Source organism: Drosophila suzukii, unplaced genomic scaffold (assembly GCF_043229965.1).
Source record: "Drosophila suzukii unplaced genomic scaffold, CBGP_Dsuzu_IsoJpt1.0 scf_6, whole genome shotgun sequence".
NCBI lineage: Eukaryota > Metazoa > Arthropoda > Insecta > Diptera > Drosophilidae > Drosophila > Drosophila suzukii.
The window spans coordinates 1,754,023-1,770,455 of NW_027255938.1; the positions used below are offsets into that span (position 1 = coordinate 1,754,023).

The following is a 16,433-nucleotide window of genomic DNA, read 5'->3' on the forward strand; positions in this document are numbered from 1 at the left end:
GGTTTATTTTAGTTGAACTCCAAAATCGAACTAACTAAGTCTAAGCTCCGCTCTGTGCTCCAAAGCGCAGCGGAGACTTCATGGAGGGAGCTAGGAACAGCGCAGGAGAGCGGGAGCGCGAGAGAGCGTGCAACTGGATAGCGGGGCCAGTCCAGATTCGCCGGACAGTGGGCCTGAACATTCCGCCCCCCTTGCAATCGCTAGCGTTGCAAAAAATGAAGGAGACGGAACTTCGGCCAGTCGCCTACGCCTCAAGCCTGCGTACAGGCGCCGGAGAGGATCCACCCGAACACCGACTTCTGGGCTACTGGCAGTCCCTCGTCGACCATGTGGAAGCCCGGCTGTATCACCTTCGGGTAGACGTCCGCGCCCAGGATCAATGAAATAGTGGCTGGCCGGTGGATGCGATCGGTTGATTATTTAATATTCGAGTATTGCTTTAATTTGATTTAATATTCAGAGGGAAAAATACTAAAAATATACCAAAAAAAATTGGTGGATGGAGGATGCTATGCATCCGGTGGAGTGCTGGTATTTTTCTCGCTTAAGTAAAATAAATTTTACGGAGTACATACCAAATACCGAAAAAAATACTAAAAAGTTTGATGGTAAATAAAACACAATGACCAAAAATTTTTCACGTCGGTTGGTGTAATTTTTTTTTTTATTATTTTTGACCGGATGGCCGTCGGAAAACTTTAATTAGTCGGAACGGGATGGTGGAGTTAAAAATTATATGTGACTGTATGTATATATTTGTATATATGTAGATATTTGTATATATGTAGATATTTGTATGGATGTAGATATTTGTATGTATGTAGATATTTATATGTATGTAGATATTTGTATGTATGTAGATACTTGCATTAATGTAATTTTCGCCGGTTTTAAATTTATTAAATAATTATTGCCGGCGGGGTATGTGTTGTTGTGGAAGTTTTCGATATCTTGTGTGTGGACTGTATTTGGAAAAACGAAAGAATATGTGCAAGTATTTTAGCGGCTGTGGATATACAGTGAGAAAAATCTTGAAAAGTTTTGGGGGCCTGAATTGGCAGAACACTAGAAATTTAATAATTCTCACTGTATGCTTGGCTTATATTTGCACAATATTTTTTCTAAGCTTGGAATTTTTTCTCGATTTTGTATATGTTTATATAAGTATGGATGAGCGGCCAAATGCAATTAAAAAAAGGAGTCGGAAAAAATTGGCAATATGGCCGCACGTAGCAAAAGGAAAATCGAAGAAAAAAATGGCGAAATAATTTTTAATTGCCGTTGTCGGATTTAATCGGACTAGGATTTTGGACAAATCGTACAGAAAGTCAAACGAATTAAATTTTCGAGTGGCTGACTGCAGACCGGCAATTAATAAGACGAAAATCTTTACTTATCTTATCCGGCTCAAGGGACCAAAATGTACACCGGGGGGTAGCGGGGTACCGTGGTGGCGCTGATGGAATGGCGTGGGAGGCGACGGCGGGAAACTGGCGGCGTCGGCGGGCTGCTGCGCTGGGCTTCGGCGGTTTGCTGCTGGTGCGGTTTACTGCTGGTGCTGCGGAAGCTGTAGGGGAGAAACCACTCGAACGCGTATTGCCCCTTGATCGAAAAGAAGTACTCGAGAAAAAGTTAACTTGGAAAGTAGGCGGGGGTGCGACCGCGGTTTATTTCAGTTGAACTCCAGAATCGAACTAACTAAGTCTAAGCTCCGCTCTGCGCTCCAAAGCGCAGCGAGGACTTCATGGAGGGAGCTAGGAACAGCGCAGGAGAGCGGGAGCGCGAGAGAGCGGGAGAGCGGTAGAGAGGTGCAACTGGATAGCGGGGCCAGTCCAGATTCGCCGGACAGTGGGCCTGAACACATCTTATTAGTAAGGAAAAATTGAATGCCATAATGTTAACTAGATCTATGATTAAAATACCCCTAGCTCAAACGTAATAAATAACTAATAGAAAAACTTAGCGAACACACCAACCCCACAATAGTGAATATGACACTTACTGCATTACAATGGAACATCAATGGCTATGTAAATAATTATAATGAACTACTAATACTCTTAACAGACCAAAAACCCTAAATTATTTCCCTCCAGGAAAACCATTAATTCCATTCCCAGTTAACTTAAAATCTATAATACAACTTCAGCCAAAGGTGGAATTGCTCTACTAATCCATAAATGTAGGACAAGTTTTCGAGACCATTAGATTGGAAATACAATCCCATAAAAAGCTGTATATCATTTCATCTGCATAACACCTTCACAAAAATTTACCAAGACAGATATAGATACACTGATCACAGGAGACATTAATGGATGGAATAGCCTCTAGGGATCTCCCAAAAGCAATCGCAGTGTAGAATCCTCGGAGATTACTTTCACAGCAACAACTACATCATATTATACACCGGCCAACCAACACATAGACCTTGCTCTCCTAACCTCAAAATTGACTGCGATTCTAAAATCATGGACACTCCCCAGGGTAGTGACCATTTTTCCATAACAGTAAACATTTTAGCCCAAGAAAACCAAACATTTAACTATACAAAAGGATTTATAACTAAAAGAGCACACTGGGGTAAATTCGAAAGTCTTACCAACCGCTTTAATTACCAAATTCCAGCATCAACTAACACAAACAAAGAACACAGCAACATAAACAAAATAATATTAAATAGCGCCTATTATAGTATTCCCCAAACCCACCCTCCAAAAAGTCAATAAAACGTCCCATGGTGGAATAAAAACCGACTAACCGACGACGACTTAAAGGTCAGCAAAAATCGCGCCTGGAGAGCATTCAATAGGGAAATGTCCCTGTTTAACCTAACACATTTTAAAACAAGAAAGCACGCAATAGTCGAGTACCTCGACTATCAGACATATTTAAGCGATATGGGCGTTAGAGTGGGCGTGCCAAACTTTTTTTTTGGTTAAATCAATAGGTATTGACGAGTCTAATACATTTTAGTAAAAACTTTTTTTCTAGTATTTAAATAGTGGGCGCTTAGGCGGTTTGTGGGCGTTAGAGTGGGCGTGGCATATTCGCGTGACAAACTTGCTGTGCGTACAAGGCTACGAAATCTAAATCTAAAATCCCAATTCTCTATCTTTTATAGTTTCCGAAATGTCCGCGTTCATACCTACGATTTTTTGAAGTTTGTGGGCGGTTTGTGGGCGTTACAGTGTGCGTGCAAATTTTTTTTTGGATAAATCAATAGGTATTGATGAGAACAATACATTTCAGTTAAAATTTTTATTCTAGCATCAAAACTGTAGGAGCCAGAGTTTTGGGCGGCTTGTGGGCGTTAGAGTGAGCGTGGCACGCTGCTGAAACAAACTTGCGCTGCGTAAGAAGCTCTGGAATCTGCATACCAAATCCCAATAGCCTAGCTCTTATAGTTTCCGAGATCTCAGCGGATATGGCTAGATCGACTCGGCTAGTGATTCTGATCAAGAATATACATACTTTATGGGGTCGGAAACGCTTCCTTCTACCTGTTACGTACTTTCCGACGAATCTAGTATACCCTTTTACTCTACGAGTAACGGGTATAAAAACTAATGCTCAGCTCAGACGAGAAATTCGGGTTAGCAAAAAAGTTGTATAGCACTAACTTCCAGTATTTCAATCGACTCAAAGCAAGACATGATGTGGAGTAAAATTAGACAATTCTGTGAAACTCACATATCAACACACATACATTGTATTCAGAGCAAACAATCGCAAAACAATAGTCTCAAATCCAAAAGATATTGCTACAGTTTTTTCCAAACATTGGTCATCTCAATCCGATGATCACAACTTTTCGCAAGCTTTTTTAGATGCAAAGTGCAACGCATACAGACAAAACAACGACGAACCACAATGAATTTTCTGTAGCATTAAACAGTCTAAAATGAAAAAATACTGCGAACGACATGATCAATTATACAATGATACAGCAAACGGCAAAACCAGTTAAAATTAGAATAGTATACTTCTTCAACTCTATCCTAAAATCATGTATACCTCAGGCCTTTAAAATAAGTACGATAGTCCCAATTCATAAACCTGGCAAAGACAAAACCATTATTGAATCATATAGACCCATTTCCCTTAACCCATGTATCTTAAAAACTCTTGATAAAATCATCTCTAAACGGCTCTAGTGGTGGGTTACTTCCAACAAACTTCTGAACAGTCGTCAAGTTGTGTTTAAAAAGAGAAAATCTGTGACAGACTCTCTACTATATGTAGACTCCCTGATCAACAAGGCCCTCTTAGAAAAAAAACGCCTCAATTATATCTCTTGACTTTGAAAAAGCATTTTAGAAAGTAGGACTGCACACAATAAAAAGCCAATTGATTAAATGGGGCTGTGGGCAAAGGCTAATCAAATACGTATCCCAATTTATGACAAGTCGAAAAATTAGAGTTAAAAGCAATCACAGTCCTTCACTAATTCAACCGCTTCACAATCGAATACCGCAGGGATCCCCTCTATCTGTGATCCTTTTTCTCATTGCATATAACAGTCTTTCAGACACAATAAGAAAACACAAGAATCTTGACTTTACAGCATTTGCAGATGACTAAAACATTATAGTTGACCTAAATAAACAGAAAAACACAACAAATAACTTAGGTGACTAAAACATTATAGTTGACCTAAATAAACAGAAAAACACAACAAATAACATAAATAGGACATCAGTAACTGGTGTAAATTATTTGGAGCGTCGTTATCCCAATCTAAATGCAAACATATAAACATGAGCAGAAAACACAACTGTGTCTGCCAACTTTCTACAGTAACAAACTATATATGCACAGTAGCGGAACTAACAATGCTAGGCTTATCATTTGACACAAAATACAAATGGCAACCCCACATAAATAACCAAGCAAAATCCTTAACAAATTCAATTAAAACAAGGAAGAACGCTATAGTCGAGTACCTCGACTATCAGATACCCGTTACTCAGCTATATGGAGATGTGCAAGCAGCAAAGCGAGATTAAAATGCGCCACCTACCGGAGGTATACAGATTTAAGCGTTATGGGCGTTAGAGTGGGCGTGGCAAGGCCAATACATTTCAGTTAAAATTTTTTATCTAGCATGAAAATTGTGGGCGCCACAGGTTTTCGCGGTTTGTGGGCGTTAAAGTGGGTCAATCGATAGGTATTGATGAGAACAATACATTTCGGTTAAAATTGTTATTCTAGCATCAAAACTGTAGGAGCCACAATTTTGGGCGGTTTGTGGGCGTTAGAGTGGGCGTGGCACTGTGCTGAAACAAACTTGCGCTGCGTAAGAAGCTCAGGAATCTGCACGCCAAATCTCAATAGCCTAGCTCCCATAGTTTCCGAGATCTCAGCGTTCATCCGGACGGACAGACGGACATGGCTAGATCGACTCGGCTAGTGATCCTGATCAAGAATATATATACTTTGTGGGGTCGGAAACGCTTCCTTCTGCCTGTTACATACTTTCCGACGAATCTAGTATACCCTTTTACTCTACGAGTAACGGGTATAATTATAAAATGCCTCTCAAATGATAAATACAACTGCCAGCCACTGACCTTAGTCCAAATAGTCAGAGGGGTATGTTTGTCAAAAACAGATTACGGCTTGCCATTTTATGGTCTATCTCCAAAATCGCAAATCAAACCGATCCAAACCCTTCTCAACAAAGCAATCCGTCCAGCACCCGTCATCAACTAACACTTAAAATCGAACATACCACCCTTAGACATTAGAACAAATCATATTCAAGCCAAATTGTGTAATACAATAACGAAATCATCAGATACCCGTGTAAAATCAATAATAAATAAAATTACAAAAAAGAAAACGGTGAAATACAGAAACTAGGTCCTACACAAAACCTTGGCACTTACAATCAGATGCTATAGACACACATTTAAGCCAATATAAAGAAGCAACAAAGAGCAGCCAGGCAAAGGAAAGAATTTCTCGACATAAAATCAAAACTTACCAACTACACTTTTATTTCGCTTCACAAAACCAAGACACAACTGGTTATGTTATGGCACAGAGAACATTGTTCTAAAAAGAGCCATTCCTCCAAATTATACATCAATTTATACTGCAGAAATTATCGCAATACTAGAAGCCGTCGAGATAGGCCGTACTAACATCTGCATCTGCTCAGACTCTCTTTCCGCAATTAACCCTATTCAAAACATTGACAATTCCGCTTGTTATCCTACGAAAATTCGTTGTATAAAAAACATGTGGGTTCCGAGCCATGTTGGAACTAGGGCAACGAATTTGACGACGCCGCAAAAAACGCAACTATCGCACCGCTGATCACCACACATAATATTAACCCGTCCGACATTGTTAAAAAAACATTTCTATAGCACCTCCCTCAATCTTTTCCAATACTCCTCCAGTTGGTACCAATTCATAAACAGCAACCATCTTAACATAAGCGACTACACAAAAGCAAAAGAAATCATCAAACTAACAAGAAAAGACCAAACCCGAATAATACGATCACGTCTGGGCCACACCAGACTTACCCATGAATTTAGACTCGTTCAGGCTACAGACAACCTCTGTAAGTTCTGCAACTCAATGTCAATAGAGCATATCTTTAACGAATGCACTGCATTTAACTACAACCTAATCCACATCCCGAATAGAAACCTTACTCCACTTCTTTCCAATCCTACGACCACCGACCTCCTTTAACTTCTCGATTCCCCTAAAAAATCTAATTTATCAAACCTCTTATAATTAAGACAGTTCTTTAATACACCTGAAATGTACTTTGTTAATTAAGAAGCGATAACCAAAATGAATGAATTATGCCCTTAGTAATTAAGAACCGAATAGCAAATTGAAACTAAGCCAGCCTAAAGCCTAAGTAGCTCTGGCTGCCTATCCCTGTCGCTTTAGTTTTTAACTTTAAGCAATAAATTAATAAAAAAATAAATAAATGACAATATATAGGAGCACATTATAAAACTAAAAAAAAATTGTTATTGCTATAACTAATCCAAAAAAACAGATTACAAGAAAAATAAAAATTACTTCTATTTAAGATTTATTTTTTAGGGCCTGTTAGGGCCATTAGAGAGATTTAAAAAAATAGTTAATTTTTAACATAACTTTTCTCACAATTATCATGGAAAATTAGAAATGGTTTCTCAAAATTTCGCAGTTTCAATTAGTGTTCCTGTGTTATTATAAAATCATTTCCACATTTATCAAATTACCTTTGGAAAATGGTGTTTGCGGATTGCAAACTGAGTTTTCCTTTTCGGTGGCAGCTTCCCAGAATGTGTGGTTTTTGCTTTTTTTTTATAGTTTGGATGCTTCGCATCCCAAATATGCTGTGTATTTTACACAACATCAATAAGATAATAAATTGTCTCGCTGGAAATCCATTTAAGTCGCTTTAATTGTTTTTCAGTTAAACTAGTTATAGGTGATATGTACCTACAAGGGTGGTCAAAAGTATTTTCACAAAAAAAAAGTTAAATATATTCATAATTTGAACTTACATCTTGTTAACTTTGGCATCAATGGAAAGGTAATTTAAATGCCGTTTGAATGATACAATACATTTCTTAACACATTCAGTACTTATTGAAAAGGACGAATTTGTGTGAAAATGTCCTTTTTGAACTTTTTTCCTCGACTTGAAAACTTAAATTTTTTGATGCAAAAAGTTTCTTCATACAAAAATAATAGTAACTGCAAAAAGAATTTTTCAAAAATCATTTTGCTTATATTTTTTATGGTTTTTTAAAGGTGACACTGTCGGAAAAAATTTGTATGAAAAAGAGAAAAATATGCCTAAAATGCATGTTTCTAAGCATTTTCAAAAAATCATAAAAAATAGAAGCAAAATGATTTTTGAAAAATTCTTTTTGCAGTTACTATTATTTTTGTTTGAAGAAAATTTTTGCATCAAAAAATTTAAGTTTTCAAGTCGAGGAAAAAAGTTCAAAAAGGACATTTTCACACAAATTCGTCCTTTTCAATAAGTACTGAATGTGTTAAGAAATGTATTGTATCATTCAAACGGCATTTAAATTACCTTTCCATTGATGCCAAAGTTAACAAGATGTAAGTTCAAATTATGAATATATTTAACTTTTTTTTTTGTGAAAATACTTTTGACCACCCTTGTATATGTATTTGTTATAAAATTTATTTCATGTGGTTTGGGATGGGGGAGCATGACGCAAATATAACTATATAATATTTGTTCTAATCATAGATTGTCATTAATCTCTAAAATATTTCCTTTTTTCAGTTTTTCCTTTATCTTCAGAAACTGTTAACAGAGAAGGATAAGACAACAGGTGTGAAGACACACACACACGTCTTTACGATGTAACCACCTCGGAGTGGGTATCAAAAATGTCATTCACTTGAATCTTTTGGGCGGTAGATATTGTTTGCTCTTGGAGATTGTAGTGCCACAACATTTTAATACGCGATTTCCGCAAGTTCGGATTAGTCCGGCCCATTTCAATTTGACTAACGACCACCGCGGGGTTCACATAGTCTAAAGCAATTAGAACTTCTATATTAATCAGAAAACATTATACGTTACCATACTACTTACCCACAATGCCGGCCAAGACTTTGGACACAATTTCGGGTTGTTTGGTGGTTTCACTGATAAGCAGATGCCATAGTGCATAGTGTTCCTTGCAAAACTCGATTGCCATTTCTATGTCACTGATCTGCGGAATTTAAATGCTATATTTGTTATTAACGTTTCGCTGTAAGTTTTCTTACTCTATGAATAATGATATTTAATGCTTCGGCCGCTTCCACTCCGCCCAATCAACCCAGTAAGTAGACCATCTCCGGGTAAAAACCTTGCCGATTACATATGCCCAACGCCTCCAGGATTACGTATTCCATTGAACGCATAAGAAAGGGCAAAAGTTGGTTTCGATCATATTTTGCATACAAGGAAACCAGTTTACTTTGAAATGCATTACAGGCATTCACTTTTTGCAATGAGTCCAAATACTGAAAAAAGCAAAGGAGAACGCTATAGTCGAGTTCCCCGACTATCAGATACCCGCTTCTCAGCAAAGGGAGGGTAAGCAGATGGAAACATGCGTGCAGCAAAACGACCGTTCCAAGGAAAATAAAAATTACTTCTATTTAAGATTTATTTTTTAGGGCATGTTAGGGCCATTAGAGAAATTTTAAAAAATTGTTAATTTTTAACATAACGTTTTTCAGAAGGACCCAAATATCATGGAAAAGTAGAAATGGTTTCTCAAAATTTTACAGTTTCAATAAGTGTCCCTGTGTTATTATAAAATCATTTCCACATGTATCAAATTACCTCTGGAAAATGGTGTTTGCGGATTGCAAATTGAGGTTCCCTTTTCGGTGGCAGTTTCCTGGAATGTGTGGTTTTCGCATTTTTTATAATTTGGATGCTTCGCATCCCAAATATGCTGCGTATTTCACACAACATCAATAAGATAATGAATCGTCTCGCTGGGAATCCATTTAAGTCGCTTTAATTGTTATTCAGTTAAACTAGTCATAGGTGATAAGTACCCATTTATAATCAAAACTCCAAGTTCTCAGCAACTATTTTTTATTAATTTTATTTCATGTGGTTTGGGCTGGGGGAGCATGACGCAAATATAACTATATAATATTTATTCTAATCATAGATTATCATTTATCTCTAAGATATTTCCTTTTTTCAGCTTTTTCTTTATCTTCAGAATCTTTTAACAGAGAAGGATAAGACAACAGGTATGGAGTCATTATTAACTTAATCTTCCAAAGGTAGATCGGGGGCCCACAGCTTACACTCTCTGCAGCGTTTGTTGGCAGGAACGCCCAGCATGCACGACTTATGGAAGACATGGCCACATTTAAATCCGATGATACAATTATAAACAGCATTTTTTATTAATACTGGGCGTTGGCACAAAAGGCAAAGTTGTTCGCAAGATACTTGCTGACCACGTCTTTGCGATGTAACCACCTCGGAGTGGGTATCAAAAATGTCATTCACTTGAATCTTTTGGGCGGTAGATATTGTTTGCTCTTGGAGATTGTAGTGCCACAACATTTTAATAAGCGATTTCCGCAAGTTCGGAATAGTCCGGCCCATTTCGATTTGACTAACGACCACCGCGGGGTTCACATAGTCTAAAGCAATCAGAACTTCTATATTAATCAGAAAACATTATACTTTACCATACTACTTACCCACAATACCGTCCAAGACTTTGGACACAATTTCGGGTTGTTTGGTAGTTTCACTGATAAGCAGATGCCATAGATCGTTGTCATCGTGTTCCTTGCAAAACTCGATTGCCATTTCTATGTCACTGATCTGCGGAATTTAAATGCTATATATGTTAATAACGTATCGCTTTAAGTTTTCTTACTCTATGAATAATGATATTTAAAGCTTCGGCCGCTTCCACTCCGCCCATGCAACCCAGTAAGTAGACAATCTCCGGGTAAAAACCTTCCCTTTTACATATGGCCAACGCCTCCAGAATTACGTATTCCTTTGAACGCATAAGAAAGGGCAAAAGTTGGTTTCGATCATATTTTGCATACAAGGAAACCAGTTTACTTTGAAATGCGTTACAGGCATCCACTTTTTGCAAAGAGTCCAAATACTGAAAAAAAACAAAAGAGAACGCTATAGTCGAGTGCCCCGACTATCAGATACCCGCTTCTCAGCTAAAGGGAGGGTAAGGGATGGAAATATGCATGCAGCAAAGCAACCGTTTCCGATTTCGCGAACTGGCTCCACCTAGCGGTAAAAACTGCACTTGCTAATAACTTTTTAATGAATAGTTCGATTAGATACTTTTTCATGCAGATGGCTATTGGAAAAAAAAACAAAATCCCATATAAAATTCTATAAAATCTTTTAGGTTTAAGGACATTTATAAACGTTAGAGTGGACGTGGTACTCAGTTGATCTCAGCGTTCATACAGACAGACAGACAGACAGACGGACTTGGCTAAACCAACTTCGCTGAAGATCCTGATTAAGAAAATATATATTTTATAGGATCGGAAACGCTTTATTCTGTCTGATAACGTTATTTCCAAATATACCCTTTTACTACGAATTACGGGTATAAATATAGTGTATTTCTGACATGTTACATAAGGCCCTTACCCAGTATAGATACTCTTGACTGTGCTCCAGCTGATGAACAACGACCTCTGTCCTTATCTTGTTCTTATCTAGTAGTATTTCAAAGGCACGTTCACGATCCAATTGAATTAGTGGAATAATTAATTTTGGAATGACATCGTAAAGCTCATAACGGCGTATTAATTGAAAGACGTCCTTGTTCTGTAACCTTTTGATATTTTGTCAGTCGGTCCTTTAAAACGATTTAAATACTAACTTTAGATACATTCGGAGGGCACTTTCGAAATCACCCTGATACGAATATAGAAGAGCCAGGGATTCGAGCAACTGACTAGCATGTTGCTTCCGAAAGTTATCGTGAATGGCGTTAATAACAGCCAGGCCGTCGTACAGGTGAGGCGGCCATTCCTTAACAAGATTTAGAAAACCGCTTACATCGAATTTCAGAAACTCGTACAAAACCATCTCGTACACGTGGGGATCGAGTTTGCATTCGTCGGATGTCGGCAGATAAGCACTAACAGAGCGTAACTGCTGACACTTTACAAACTTGAAAACTTCTTCTTCCCAAAGAACTTTGTTATTTCCCAGCATTCGCAGACAAAGTTTGGCAGCGCCCTCATATTGCTTTAACGCCAGTAAATGACTAATGTATAGTCTATATATAAATTCACACATTTGTAAACAAATCAACAACAACAATTTGTAACTCACCTGGCAACGGAGTGAATGGGAACGCTACCTCCATGCGTGCCAAGCAGTTCTAGTGCCTCCTCAAATTTTCTGTTTAAATTAAAGAAACATATATGGAAAGCTAAGTTCGGGCGGCTTGTGTAATAAATATATTTTTTACTTTGCTAACCCTTTTTAAATCATTTTTGCATCCCTACCGGGCTAACTCGTACCGAAGCAGTCCCATCCCTACACTAGTGATGAATTCTCGACAATAGGCAAAAACAAACGAAATATTCTAGAAAAATAAAAAATAATACCAACGACCCAACCAAGGCTTCACTTTTGCCCACCTCTAGTTCTTTCTGCACAAAAAATGTAAAACACTAAAAAAAGTTATAGCCGAGTGTCTCGACTATCAGATATTTCTATATTCCGCCTCAGCGCCTAGCGGTACTACCATGCCAAACTATGCGATTGTCACCACTTATTATTGATTATTGATTAATATAAGAATTTAAGAAATACAGTGGTCACGTCACTAAGCTGATAAAAAACTGGCGCTGATTAAGAAGTCCTTTAATCTGCATGCTTAATCCCAAATTTCTAGCTATTTTAGTGTTCAAAATCTCAGCGTTCGTACGGACAGTGTAACGAACTGATTTTGTGTGTCTGCTCGCTACGAGATTCGTGCGGCTAGCTCAGAAGATTGTGTGTTCGTCCCACCAAATTTATATGACGTGATTGCCCGTAGATCAGTGAGAAAACAAAGGGTTCAAATGGTAATAGTGGGATTTATTCTCGTGGTATTAGTACAGCGGGTGTGTGGCTGGGCTGGCTTCGGTATCTCTTGGCTCTGGTTCCGCCGGCTGCTGGCGCTCCTCTTTCTGACTCCTCGACGCGTTGACTCGTCCTCCTCTGGATCCTGGGTCTCGGGACGCTCGTAGTGGCCGCCTCTGCTTGCTTGCCAACGCGTTGCCTCGGGGTCGCTTGTTGCGCCTTAGACCCGCAGAGAGATCGGCCTTGTGGGCTTAGGGAAGCGTCACCGTTCTCAGACTAGGGTGAACAATATGGAGCAATATGCATATTGCATATGAGCGTTGATCTGCATCGGCTTGACCTATCGGCGAGTCACCCAGGCCGGAAGAACTGCGGCCCAGTTAAAAGAGATGGTTGTCCAAATAGGGTCGGCCGAGGGCGGCCTCATTCCTGAGGGGGGAGTAGTTAACTGAGTTAACCGGGCGACGGCGATGACCGATCGTCCAAGAGCTCGCTCCGGCCAAACTGCTGACACAGCGTCTGGCCGGATGCCCATGCATTGCCGGCAAGCATAGCATATTTGCATGGCCGCTATGAAGTTCAGTTTTTGTTAGCTGTAAGTCAGTTCCCTTTTGGCATTCGTAAAATAAAGAACAGAAGTTATCTGCTAAACAACTCCGGCAACTGCCGTTAAAATGAAATTGATTTGATCTTGACTGAGTCTCTAGGCCAGCAAGAAAAGGACAGTTTTCCTTCCAGCGTAATCATTAGTTTTGTTAAAATTATTATAAATAAAATTCTGCAGCTTCATACTAATATTTCACATTAATATCGTAATTAACTAACACTCATTAATTGATTGACAGCTTGATATTAATATATTGCATTATATATATATTTTTACATAATAATATACTTTTTACATAATAATTATATGTCATTAGATAATTAATAGTGACAGTTTGCTATTCAAGGTATTTATAATTGCGTATTGTTTGCATATTATTTTCTTTTTTGTGAATAAATAAATTAATATTCTGGTGCAGCTTTACAGAAAATTTGGAAGTTAAATATCTCAACCGAAGCTAAAAAATAAATTACTAGCACAAGATTTGAATACTAACTGATCATAATTAATAAAAACACCGTCTCATTGCTTCGATTAATTGTGTGCATTTAATTCAGCTTTTATATGTATCTTTGCTTATGCTCGAGTTCTTGACATTAGCCCCGCAGTCTTAGTTGTCTTATTATCCCCCCACTCTACTTTTTGTGGCAACTTGTTTTTATTTTCTTTGCTTGCCTTAGCGAAGGCTCAGTCCCCGCGCCCCCTTCACCTTGTCACGGCTTGGCAAGGCAACAGCTCAGTTCGACGAGCTCTCATCCGTTGCTGAGGCGGCGACTCAGCCCCCGCAACCCCCAGAGCCTTTCGACTTTGTTTTTGTTTGTGTAGCGCTTTTGCTTACGCGCACGGATTTCTGTGCAGTTGAATTCAGCTGCCTATGAGTACTCCGGTTCTCACATATAGGAACAAGAAACCATACTCAAGCGACTCAGAGTCCGAGAGTGAAGGGAAGGTCCGAACCTCAACACCAAGCCCCCAGTACCCCCTACTAATATGGATCGCGATCAGCTCCCAACCGTCATACAGGCCGCCATTAATAATGGCCTTGCAGAACAGACCGCCCAAAGCCAGATCAGAGAGCAAGCGCTTAAGCTGCAGATTGAAGAATTGCGAGTACCGGCAGTAAGCACTGCGTCAGCTCCAGCCCAGACCCCTCAGATAAAAACATATGTGGCCATAGAAATAACAAGGAAGAACGCTATAGTCGAGTACCTCGACTATCAGATACCCGTTACTCAGCTAAATGGAGATATGCAAGCAGCAAAGCGAGATTAAAATGCGCCACCTACCGGCGGTATACAGATTTAAGCGTTATGGGCGTTAGAGTGGGCGTGGCAAATTTTTTTTTGGATCAATCGATAGGTATCGACGAGACCAATACATTTCAGTTACAATTTTGTATCTAGCATGAAAATTGTGGGCGTCACAGGTTTTTGCGGTTTGTGGGCGTTAAAGTGGGCGTGGCAAACTTTTTTTTGAGTCAATCGATAGGTAATGACGAGACGAATACATTCCAGTTAAAATTTTTTATCTAGCATAAAAATTGTGGGCGTCACAGGTTTTCGCGGTTTGTGGGCGTTAAAGTGGGCGTGGCAAACTTTTTTTTAGGTCAATCGATAGGTATTGATGAGAACATTACATTACAGTTAAAATTTTTATTCTAGCATCAAAACTGTAGGAGCCACAGTTTTGGGCGGTTTGTGGGCGTTAGAGTGGGCGTGGCACTCTACTGAAACAAACTTGCGCTGCGCAGGAATCTCAGGAATCTGCGTGCCTAATCCCAGTATTGTAACTCTCATAGTTTCCGAGATCTCAGCGTTCATACGGACAGACGGACAGACGGACAGACGGACAGACGGACAGACGGACAGACGGACATGGCTAGATCGACTCGGCTAGTGATCCTGATCAAGAATATATATACTTTATGGGGTCGGAAACGCTTCCTTCTGCCTGTTACATACTTTCCGACGAATCTAGTATACCCTTTTACTCTACGAGTAACGGGTATAATAAAAGACATGCAATGCCGATAAATGTCTGCCCGAATTTGCGGGAACGCAAGAATCGTACGTATCTTGGCGACAAGCAGCTGTAGCCGCTTACCACATTTTCAGACGATATGATGACAGCTCCCGCCACTATCAAGCGGTCATAATTATTAGGAGTAAGGTCAGGGGTCCCGCTGATGCTGTGCTATCTTCGTTTGGGACTGTATTGAATTTTGACGCGATTATAAATCGGTTAGACTTCACATACAGTGACAAGCGACCGATGCATGTCAACGATCAAGAGTTAGGCATTCTAAGACAGGGTGGCCTAACCTTGTTACAGTACTATAATGAGGTTGAGAAGAAACTCACCTTATTAACAAACAAGACGTATGGGGCGGCCATGGCTAAGGTATTGTGGGCTAAAGCGCAGCCTCATGGATGTGCTTTTCTCGGCAAAACCCAAAGTCATGCCGACAGCTCTCGCCTTGGCGCAGGAAGTCGAATCCAACCATGAGAGATACATCTTCGCAACAACGTTTGCAAGGAACCAAGAGGATAGAGAGCGCAAGCAATTCCCAAAAGCGCAAGAGCGGCAACAAGCCCCTCCACAAACAAATTCTAAAATAGGTGCCGGGAAGAACTCGCATTTTACTAAAAACTACAAGGCGCAAGTACACACTGCTCCTCGCAGCGACAGGCTTCCGGGAAACACACCAGAGCGCATGGAAGTGGATCCGTCGCTGTCCAAAATGTTACAGCCGTCCCGTGCCCCGTGCCCAGAACGCGAAGACGGATGCGTCTGGACGCTCAGGCCCTCACAAGAGGCAAAGCGTTAACCTCATTGCTCAGGGCACAGATACTTCTGACAAGGCATACGACGACGCAGCCTCCAGTGCAGCGGTAAAGGTAATTTTAGGGGAAAATCCCTGCTACCATTCATCAGACGAAGAGTAGCGGGGATCGACATGAGACTTCTCACCGATACCGGCGCGGCTAAGAATTTCATCCGACCATACGAAGGATTGAAAGGCGTCCGCCCGGTAGAAACTCCGTTTAAACTTCATTCCACTCATAGCGTCACCACTATCACGAAGAAATGCTTCGTGTCAATTTTTAATTTAAATGCCACATTCTTCATTTTACCTGACTTGTCCTCTTTTGATGCAATCATCGGTCTCGACCTATTAAAACAGGCGGGGACATCACTTTGTCTAGCTTCTGGTCGCCTCAAATGGGACACCGA

The 16,433-nt window shown here is 39.8% G+C and overlaps 2 protein-coding genes across 13 annotated transcripts in view; both read right to left on the minus strand.

Moving 5' to 3' along the window:
• Window positions 1–623: 623 nt before the first annotated feature.
• LOC139355008 (vacuolar protein sorting-associated protein 41 homolog) lies at window positions 624–9,675 on the minus strand. 3 transcript variants are annotated; one of them, XM_070999283.1, is made up of 4 exons: window positions 9,562–9,675; window positions 9,341–9,498; window positions 8,600–8,720; window positions 624–8,539 (listed from the first exon to the last, which is right to left on the minus strand). In XM_070999283.1, the coding sequence occupies exons 1-4, from the start codon at window positions 9,563–9,565 to the stop codon at window positions 8,358–8,360; spliced, it is 465 nt and encodes a 154-aa protein (XP_070855384.1). In that variant the 5' UTR covers window positions 9,566–9,675; the 3' UTR covers window positions 624–8,357. The 3 variants fall into 3 exon arrangements, with proteins under 3 accessions (XP_070855384.1, XP_070855386.1, XP_070855385.1); XM_070999285.1 differs by lacking the exon at window positions 9,562–9,675 and adding an exon at window positions 8,776–8,883 and having other exon boundaries at window positions 7,406–8,539; window positions 9,341–9,482; XM_070999284.1 differs by lacking the exon at window positions 9,562–9,675 and adding an exon at window positions 8,776–9,015 and having other exon boundaries at window positions 7,406–8,539; window positions 9,341–9,482.
• lt (vacuolar protein sorting-associated protein light) overlaps window positions 9,596–16,433 on the minus strand; it is a 62,215-nt gene continuing 55,377 nt past the window's right edge. For 6 of the 10 annotated variants that reach the window (XM_070999280.1, XM_070999279.1, XM_070999277.1 and 3 more), the window contains 6 exons: window positions 11,855–11,923; window positions 11,397–11,798; window positions 11,162–11,348; window positions 10,410–10,649; window positions 10,228–10,354; window positions 9,596–10,167 (listed from right to left, as the gene is read on the minus strand). In XM_070999280.1, coding sequence (XP_070855381.1) covers window positions 9,785–10,167; window positions 10,228–10,354; window positions 10,410–10,649; window positions 11,162–11,348; window positions 11,397–11,798; window positions 11,855–11,923 — 1,408 coding nt within the window. In that variant the 3' untranslated portion in view covers window positions 9,596–9,784. Of the gene's footprint in view, window positions 10,168–10,227; window positions 10,355–10,397; window positions 10,650–11,161; window positions 11,349–11,396; window positions 11,799–11,854; window positions 11,924–16,433 lie in introns of those variants that run through there. The other 4 variants (XM_070999275.1, XM_070999278.1, XR_011605787.1 and 1 more) reach the window with 4 other exon arrangements.

Coding starts and splice junctions, on each gene's coding strand:
- LOC139355008 (XM_070999283.1), bottom strand. Junction 8,721..9,340: donor GCAAACACCATTTTCCAGAG/GTAATTTGATAC, acceptor TAAATTCCGCAG/ATCAGTGACATAGAAATGGC. Junction 8,540..8,599: donor AGTCTTGGCCGGCATTGTGG/GTAAGTAGTATG, acceptor TAATTGCTTTAG/ACTATGTGAACCCCGCGGTG.